Here is a 9773-nt window from a genome sequence, read left to right as displayed (position 1 = left end):
TTCTTTTTCATTAGTAATCCCCTTAACTTCTGTAGGGGACAGACACCCGGAAAAAAAAAAACAAGGCCTTATTTTAATGAAAATGATTAATGGAATGAAAGGTTGAACAAACTCCTCCCCCTGCCACTCTGCTGAAGTAGGGTTAGGGTCATCTGAAGACTGTGTGTGTGTGTGTGTGTGTGTACATGGGCTGGTGGGATGGCAGAACTAACACATCAGGTCTGGGTGAATCTTAGAACAATCAGCAAATTCATTCATTGGGACCTTTTAATATTTCCATTCTCAACTTTAAATAATAGGGTGACTTTCCTGATCTCAGCAGGAAAATCCGTCAGGAGTGAGAGTGTGAGGACCTTCACTGGGTTTTCAGGGGCAATGCCTGTAGGCAGATATGTGTAATCAGGAGACAAGGATTAGCTGTTGTGACCAGAGCCTCCCACGGTCACTGTGATCTGGCAAAGAAAATCCAGGGTAGGGCTCAGCTCCTTGAGGATGGGTGTAGGTCAGAGTTGCTGGAGAAATGAACCCTTCTGCCCCAGGCAAGCCTGCAGACTAACCAAACAGAACAACTGGTTGGGGCGAAAGCCTTACCCGTATAGGAGGTTACTCACTCTGGCAAATAAATATCTTTCATAATAAAAGCATCATCGGATTCCAGAGTTGTGAATTAACAAAGTGTGCTGGTCTGCTGAGGGTGTTATGTTTCTTTAGGATTTTACCCTTTGGTAGTCAGGGCTACGCAAAGGGTGGTGGTTGTAAGCAACTGTCTGGAGTTGAGTTATTAACTTACACTCATTTTCTGCTACAAAACGGCTGTCTTAGGCTGACTCTCGTGACACACCTGACTGCCCACTACCAACAGGCTACCCACTTTAGTCCTCATTCTGCTTGCCCTGCCTGGACAGTCTTATTTATTATTTCCATTTCAACTACTAACCACTGTTATTTCCATGATTGAAAATGCACCATTAACTTAATAACACCTAGAGGTGGAGAGGGGAGGGGAGAAGAATCCCTATCATATTAAATATACAACATCAACAGTAAGCACATCCCTACACCTCACAGCCAAAGACTTCCCGATTGTTCCAAACTCATTTCACAGTCATCTCCTCTGAGCAGCTTTTTTGGACAACCTTTCCCAGGAATGACCACTCCCTGTGTCACACCTTCCAAGTCATGAAGCACAGACTGCAGGCACCGTAAGGTCAGGAACTACCTTAACCATCTCTGTATTCCCAGGGTCTAGCCCAGTGCCTGGCATGAATTCAGTCTATAAATATTTATTGAAGACCTATCATGTGCCAGGCACACCTCCAGACTTGTACTTATTTGTTAAACAAAAGAGTTTTGGGCATTGACTCATTCCTTTTTTAGCCCCCCCAAAAAAAGGGAGTGGTATGTATGTTGTGCTGTTTTGGTGGGCTCCAGCTGCCATGGTGAATGCCATAGACAAGGTAACTTAAACAAGAAACATTTATTTATCATAGTTCTGGAGGCTGGAAGTCCAAGATTTAGTTCCTGGTGAGGGCCTTTCTCCTGGTTTGCAGATACTGTCTAGCTGTATCCTTACGTGGTGGAGAGATCATCTATTTTGTGTTTCTTCTTATAAAGGCACTAATCCCATTCACAACGGCTCCATCCCATCCTCAGGACCTAATTACCCCTCAAAGGCCCCACCTCCAAATACCATTAGGGATTAGGGTTTTAATATATGAATGAGGGGGGTGAGGAGGATACAAACATTTAGTCCAAGCATGTGCTAACCTGAATGTCACCAAGTGCCAAAATGTGTGGTCCAGACATTAAGTGCTGTGGGTGGTTAAGAAAGGAAAAGATTCAAGTTTCCAGAGGGGCCAGGACTTACTCTTCTGTAGTTCCAGCATCTCCCAAGGCCTAACATTAGGTCTTGCATTTGAGGTCGATTGAATTAAATTCCAAAACTTCTCAGAGAAATTCTAGAGGGTTCCATGAGATGGGAAAAAGGGATTTCAGGATGGGTGAACAGTATGAAGAAAGGCTCAGTGGCAAAAATGAAATAAAAATTTTTCTTTATCGTGTTAAAACAGAATTTACCATTTTAACCATTTTTAAGTGTATGGTTCAGTGGCATTAAGACATTCCCATTGTTGTGCCACCAGGAAATAATTTTTGAGTCCCTTTCACAGGGGTCCATACCTGGCTAATCACACACTTGTTACTGGAAATAAGAAACACTTGTTAGTGGAAGTAATGATGCATCAGAGTTAAAGCAGTGCTCCTCTCCCCAATCTGGGCAGTTTGTCCATTCACATCTGTGATGTGTGTTGCATGTATTAATGAAAGGCTATGGTCCTGGGGGGCATTGGGAATCAGGGTTTCTCCCTATAGGAGCACCTTGTGAATCACCCTTGTGAAGTTTTAAACAATGAACACTATTTTTTTTTCAATACTGGGCCTTTTGTATTCAAATTAGAAGCACAAAACCCTATTGTAGAGAAAAAAAGAGTCTTAATTGGTAACCAGTTGTGTCCACTTAAAGCAACACATATTTAGTCTTAAGAGTACATTCCATATGAAGAACTGTAGCTATTAATACACTTGGTTTGTTTGTTTTTTCCCCATGGGTGTACTTGTGGGAAGTGTTCTAATCAATGCCATAGGCACCCTGGAGAGGGGAGGCCCACCCCCCCCACCCCCCCCACCCCCACGTCCACAGGGCAGCGAGCAGAGCCTGTGAGATCTAGGTTCTGCTCTTGGCACTTCGCTGTGAATCCTTGGGTAGGTCACCTGAACACTTATGGCCTTGTACCACGAAGAGGTTGGAATCCCCCATGACCTTTAAAGCCCTTTCATCTCTGGGAAAGTCCTACCTGGGTCATTTTTAGCAACAGCCCAGCGGCTGGTGGGTGGGGTGCTGAGCCTGGGACGAGTGGGTGAACGGCGGGGAGGTAGCTGAGGGAATAGCAGACACGCGTGGGTGACTTCTGAGGGACGGGAACGCGGGGTGTCCCGGAATGGAGCTCAGGCGATGGGGTTTCCAGACGAGTCCTTCCCGGGCCAACTTTTAAAGGTCGGAGGAAAGTTTGTCGTGGGGCGGGGGCCCGAGGGGAGAGCAGGGTGGGCTCCGACGCCTCCTCCCCTTTAAGCGGGTGGCGGGGCGCTGCCTCCGTTACCTGGAGCGGGGAGGGGCTTGGGAAAGTTTGTGTTTGTTGCTGGCAGAGCGCCGGATGGGAGGCGCGGGCGGGCGGGCGCTGCGGCTCTTCCCTTTTGCTTTCGGGAAGCGGTCGGGGCTGCGCGCTCCTCGGCTCGGCGGGGCGGCTCCGGCGCCCGGCTCCCGGTGCCCGGCCGGCGGGAGGCGGGAGGCGGGAGGCGGGCGGCGGGCGGGGGCAGGCGGGCGGGCGGCGCGGAGCGAGGGGCGCACGTACGGCCCAGCGCTGGGATTTCTCGGCTCGCGAGGAGAGCGGAGCAGGCGCGCGGCCCAGGCGGGGGAGCGCGGACTCTGGAGCAGCCGGAGCTGGAGGAGGAGGAGGAGGAGAGGCGGCGGGGACGCAGGAGGCGGGGGAGAGTCGCTCCCGCCCGGCGAGCATGGGGCGCCTGGCGCCGAGGCCGCTGCTGCTGGCGCTCCTGTGGCTGGGTGAGTGCGCGCGGGGCTCGGCGGGGCTCGGCGGGGCGCGGGGGCCGGGGGAGAGGCTCGGCGGGGGCGCAGCTGCGGCGCGCGGCCTGGGGCGCCGGGGTGCCGGGCGGATCCCGGGAGACGCGGCGGGGTCCGCCGGCGGCGCGGGGCGGCGGGGAACGGCGCGGGGCCGCCCGGAGCCGGGCGCGAATCCGGCCGGGCCGCCCCGCCAGGCCGCGCCTCGCCCCACCTGTGCCGGGGGGAAGGGGGGAGTGGCCCGTGGCCGGCTTCCCCGAGCCCTCCCTACCTGTTGGCCGCCGGGAGCCCGGCTCACCTTGAACTCCGGGCCCGGAAGGTGCCGGCGGTCCCCGGCCGCGTCCGCAGCAGGGGGGCGGAAATATGCGCCTTTGATGTGCTCCGCCGTAGCCGAGACCGGCCGAACCGTCCCTGGCACATGCCAGCCCACGCTGAGCTGCCTTTCCAGGGAAGGGAGACAATCCGCCAACTTCCTTCTACGAAGGTCACGGGGTGGCCCAGAGCGCTAGGAAAAATCGGTGTGCGCGTCCTTCGTCATGTTGGCTGTGGCTCGATAGTCTGCCTCAGTCTTTTCCTTTAGCTCTTCTTGAAGCTGCCTAGCTGCACATTTGCACACAAAGACCTGGGAGCCTTGGCTTCTCCAACTTTTCCTACCTGTTACTTTTCTTCCCTTTACGGTCCCCTGTCTTCCACCCTCCCCAAACCTGGGTGGCCTCTTGATAATTTGACCCAGCGCCGTACCCCCAACCCAAGGAATCTTTGGTGTTTTTTTTTTTTCCTCTCCATTTTCCTTTTACCCCATACACACAGACACCATTTTCGTGTAGATACACATGATTATGGCAATATGGTTATTTAACATAACTATGCAGTTATCAGCCATAGAAATACATATGTTTGTTAAGTGCCCACGGAGGTGCTGCAGGGCTGACCCCAGTGCTTTGATATTCTTTGATATTCTTGGATCCCTTTGGTCTGTGTCAACCAGAACAGAAGGAGTCCTGTGACCTGACCCAGGGTTCCCTTCCAAGCCCCTAGAGAAGGCAGATCTGAATCTTTTGCAGAATGCATGGTGTGTGGTGTTTGTCCCAGCCAGGCCCCAGCTGCACACAGGGCAAATGACTACTCTGCACTTACAGTCAGAGAGGGTCCCAGTGGAAGCCTCCCACAGCCATTCCCATCCTGCTGACACCAGGGCCCGCATTGTCCCCACCCCCATGACTCCTGCTGCGGGTGGGCCAGCCTTTCTAGCTGCTACTGTGTTTTCTTTCTTCATCTTTGAAGGGTTTTCTGGAATTCACTCCCCAACAGAGCTCATCCAGCCATACTGCTTTAGCTGCAACCATGTGCAGAGTGCTTCTAGATCCTTCACTTAGTTTTGTAGCATGTCTTGAATGGGGGTCCTAGAGCTTTCCCTTTCATACCGGGACCCCTGAAGTTCTCCGTTTGTTTTGATAGTCCATACCCATTAATTGGCTAATGTGTCTGGGTCGAACCAGACCATGCCCCATGGTCGCACAGATTGTGCACTGCACAACCCTAGGAGCTGCTCTTCACTTTGTAGCCAAGGTCAGTGACCCTCTAGAGCTGTGCAGTTGACCACCCGTGTACCAGCTTAGATGGAGGGCTCACGTAGAAGTCGGAAAAGAATGCCCTTGAGGAACTGATGAGGGAGAAAAAGGGAGAGGGGGCAAAGAGAGATGGGCAAAAGCAAAAGTAGAAGTGGAGTAGAAGACAGCTTGGAGCAGTCTTGGCTGTATGTGCACCACTGTGCCCTGCGCTGGCAGGACACTGCGTGCTAAGTAGACGTGAATATCTGAGGAGTCACCAGCCAACGCCTTTCCACCTAACAGCTCCTGAACTTGGTGTTGCAGATGACAGCTCTGCCCTCCAGCGTCTCACCCGGTGTGGCTTCTCTGTGACCTCTGGGAAGCCCTCCATGTTGTACTGGCTCCTGAAACTTAATATGTCGATAAACAACCTCATCTTCCCTCTTGTATTGCATCCTGAGCAAAATCTTGCCATCACTGCCCTCTGTGACCTCCATGTTCACACAGTTCCTCAATTCTGTGGCTTTTCCCCGAGGACAGACTCAGGCTTCTTCCCATTCTTCCTGTTTCTACAGCTACTCTCCTAGCCCAGGTTCTGATAATTCCCCACACAGATAACTTTGGACATCTTCCTGGTTGACCGTTTCCTCCACCCTCCCTTCTTAGTTCATTATTTTCCAGAAGGATCAGTTTTGGGAGGCCCACCTTTGCTCATTGGTTCTTATGGTTTTTCTTCCAAGGATACTCTGCCCCTTGTGTTGCTTCCCTCTGAATCAAACACTTCATTCTAACGAATCTGTTTGCTATCCTTTACAGAGAATTGTGTGAACCTTCCGGCCTTTCCCTTTTCCATGGCCTGGGAACATCCCTCCTGCTTCTTTCCTCTCACCTATGTATTCCCTTTTCCCCTAAAACTCGCTTCCTCCATGAAACTTTCCTAAGTCTCCCTCTCAATGATCATATCAGAACCCACTCAGCTTTCCAGAGCAGGTCCTGTGTCTGACCTGTCTTGTCCATTCATTCACTAGGGCATTTCTTGAATACCCATCAGAGTCCACAGAACGTCGCAGACAAATTCCTCCCTGGGTGGTCGGTGCGCATGGATGGACAGATGATAGATAAAACAGCTAACTACAAGACAAAAGTGAAACACCTGACAGAGACACCAAGTGCTGGTAGGCAGCAGGGAAAAGGATGATTAATTTTGACTTGGGGTTGATTTTGCTGAAGAGGTGGCATCCTCGAGGATGATTAGAATTTTGAAAGAAGGGGCGGAAGAGCATTCCAGGAAAAGCACACTCATGGAAGGGCATCGAGGGTGGACAAAGTGAAAGTGCTCTGCTCATTCAGGAAGGGCATGTAAGTTCCACGGAGCTGGAGGTGGGAGGGGGAGGTCCTAATGGGAGAGCAGGCTGGAAGGTTGGGCTTGGGGTAGCTCCTGAAGGCTTTTCGTGCTGGGCTGAGATGTCTGGGCTGTGAGGGGTGGGTTCGTTGGCTTTGGGGGTAGTGCCGGGCAGCCTGTACTTTTCCTCTAATGTCACTTATTTATTTCACTGTATATAGTTGTCTGTTTCTGGTCTGAATCCTCACCCTGATTATATCCCCAGGGGCAGGGATCATGCTCATCCTCTTCACTATAGTATTACCAGTAGGGTAATACTATAGCGAAGTACTATTACCAGTAGGGCACCTGGCAGCACATAGTAGGTATTTGATAAATGTTGGCCAACTGAATAGATACATGCATATATCCCTTTATCTGTGGGTAATGGATAGCCATTAAAAGCTCTCAGGGTGAAATTAATACAACACAGCAATGTGCTTGAGGAGGTCAGCCCTCACCAGTATACAGCATGAATTGGAGAGTGAGAGGTAGGAAGACCCGTGGGGCGGGATTAAGATATTCTCTTCATTTGTGTCTTAAAAAAAAACAACAAAAAACAACTTTCAAATCCAGTGAAATGGTTGTTAAATGACAAAAGCATTACCTCTGTATTTTCAAATTCAAATGAGATAGAAGAGTTTTATATTAATTAGGTAGGCCAAACTGCTTTAGAAAAGAAAGAGACTTGAAGCATCATGGTTCAAACAATAGAAGTGTCTTTCATAACAGTGCCAAGGGGTGCTTCGGATGACAAGGGTGAGTGGTATCCCTGCTCCTTGCAGCCATTCTTGCGCCCAGGCTGATGGCAGCTCCCCTGTCTTCAGCCCATCTAAGATCACTTTGGTTGTCCTCATCTCCTTTCCAGCCCCATAAGGGGGCAGAGCATGGAGGAGAACTCATGGAGGTTTCCTAGGCCAGGCTTTGAAGGGGCATGCATCATTTCTGCACACATTCCATTCAAGAGAACTCAGCCTCCTCACACTAGCTGCAAGGGAAGCCGAGAAATGCAAAGTAGCCTGGCAGCCACCGAGCACCACCCGCTATGGGAGAAAACAATGGATTTGGGGGGGGAGAGCTAGCGGTCTCTGTCAGTTACGAAGGATGTAAGGTAAAAAGCTTAGCCCAGGCGGAGCCACTCCTATAATGTGCGTGCATCCGTAATAGCGAATGTTTTGTTTCTTTTCTCTTAGTTTCTATAGAGGGCTCTGTACGGAACGGAGTAATAATAGCGGCCGTTCAGAGAGTACATATGAGCATCAGGTTTTATGTGCATTCTCTTATGTAATCCTCACAACCCTTTGAGAAAGGTGCTGTTCTTTTGTCCACACTGCACACGAGGGAAGCGACGCCCAGAAAAGTTAAATCACGTGTCCGGAGTCCTACAGCTGTTCCGAGGCAGAGCCAGGATGTGATCACGGGACTCCATTGTGCCTGTACTCAGGAAGGAGTTGACTGATGCTCGCCATAACCTCATGCTGTGTGTTGCCTGAGACTAGTTTTGGCAGAAAAGGATGGTTGTGCTTTGACAGCCAGAGCGCAGTTGCAAACAAGAGGGTCTGGGGTGAGTGCAGTCCGGGCGCAATTCCTGGAGCGGCTGTACCACGAACCCCCTCCCAGATGTGGCGACCTCTAACCCCTAGCAGGTCCCCATGCCTGCTCGGAGGGTTGGGACCCAAAGGCAGAAGGAGGGGGGAGACTGGCAGGAGGAACCCTAGTGAATCCATCCAGCTTAACGGTCTTTGAAGTGCTGTGGCCTTCAGAGATTCCTTGGCACTCATTTTAGCCTTGTTAACAGAATTCCTGTATCTGCCAAGCTGATTAATGCCTGCCCTGGCTATAATTATTCTTATTAGCCTGCTGAATAGGAACCTTAGTTGTCAGTGATCGTTCCTTACAAGGCAGTCGGGCTGGTCGGCATGTATATGGCTATTTTGCTTTAGTCATGGAGCTGCGGAGCTGATTTTTACCCTGTAGATTGGATGTACATTTTCATATTGGCGTTGTGTCTGGCAGTTAAATAAGGTGTGTGCTTGTCTGTCAGTGTGTGTCTGTGTCTCACTTTATCAAACGAAGTTGGGGGGAAGCTGTCAGGGCAGCTCATAGCTATTCAGTTTAATTGCATCGGTGTCTTAAAGGCAGGGTAGCAAGGCCATTCGACTCTCTGCTTTGGGAAAATAACTTGAACTGGCAAAAATTCTTCATAATTTATCTTCTGGAAAAGGCGAAGTGCTGCAGTTGGCACAGTCAGTGGTTTTTAGATCTTGGAATACTTTCCCCCCACGCCAACTGTATAGTCTTTGCAAAGCAACAGAATTAGAGCTGGTAGTTAGCACTGTTGCGGACCAGCAATGGGATTTCCAGTAGGCTAGAGATGATGGTACTGTGTGCACGTTTGTGCCCTTCGAATGCTGATTTCTCCACAATACTCCCTAAGTGTTTGTGTGAGATTGTGGGGTCGCTAAGCAGCATGACTCAAGTTTAAGTATGATGTTCTGGGACCGTAACTGCATCCTGCTGCGCACCTTTATAAGCAGCTGGAACGTGAGCATTTACATCATGAAGGATGTTTCCGGGGAATCGAGAAACATTGGCTGGTGGTGCCCTGTCTTGGATGGATTTTGCTTAGCACCGTGAAGAACAGAATTATGATTAAGGGCTCAGGGCACACTTCAGAATGGGCGCTACCTTTGAATCCTAATGAACTAGAAGCGGTGTGCAAGCAGTTGGGTTACTTCTCAGAAGGGCCGCCAGGCCAAGAGCATCCTGACAATGGCTCGTCTTTTGTCCTTATCTAGAGCTGGACGGGGGCAGAACTTCGCAGCTTGTGGGCCATGGGAAGGGGCCCCAGGTGGGTGGGAGGTGTGTCATGATGCTGAGGCCCTCAGCCCCCGGAACCCACGGGTCAGAGCTGCCTCTAAAACCAGAAACCCTGTTTACTGAAGAGAGTCATACAGATATTTATCACTTACTGTGTGTCCTCTGATTTGACGGAGATTGCTGGTTACCTCTTTTACCTGGTCAGCCAAAGCCCGTTAGCCCCGGCCTGGCCTTGGGATGAGCTGTTTGAAGATGGAAGTTGAGCAGCCCAGTGACCTGCCACAGAGGTCACGTATTCATTCAGTGACTCCCGAGAGAGTGCACACTACTCCAGCCCCGACATTGTTCTGAGTGCTCATTCCTCAGTGACCCGAGCTGGCTCAGGGCTGCC

General features: G+C 50.8%; 1 protein-coding gene across 1 annotated transcript in view; it reads left to right on the top strand.

Annotated features, from left to right (window-relative positions):
- Positions 1-3478: 3478 nt before the first annotated feature.
- PTGFRN (prostaglandin F2 receptor inhibitor) overlaps positions 3479-9773 on the top strand; it is an 81846-nt gene continuing 75551 nt past the window's right edge. The window contains exon 1 of the mRNA XM_028102115.2: positions 3479-3616. Within this exon, the coding sequence (XP_027957916.1) occupies positions 3568-3616 (49 nt within the window). The 5' untranslated portion in view covers positions 3479-3567. The remainder of the gene's footprint in view (positions 3617-9773) is intronic.

Source organism: Eumetopias jubatus, unplaced genomic scaffold, assembly GCF_037043125.1.
Source record: "Eumetopias jubatus isolate StellerSeaLion01/CBP00866 unplaced genomic scaffold, mEumJub1_p1.0 scaffold_4, whole genome shotgun sequence".
Lineage (NCBI taxonomy): Eukaryota > Metazoa > Chordata > Mammalia > Carnivora > Otariidae > Eumetopias > Eumetopias jubatus.
The sequence above is the reverse complement of the archived record's forward strand: the minus strand, read 5'-3'. Positions and strand labels throughout refer to the sequence as shown.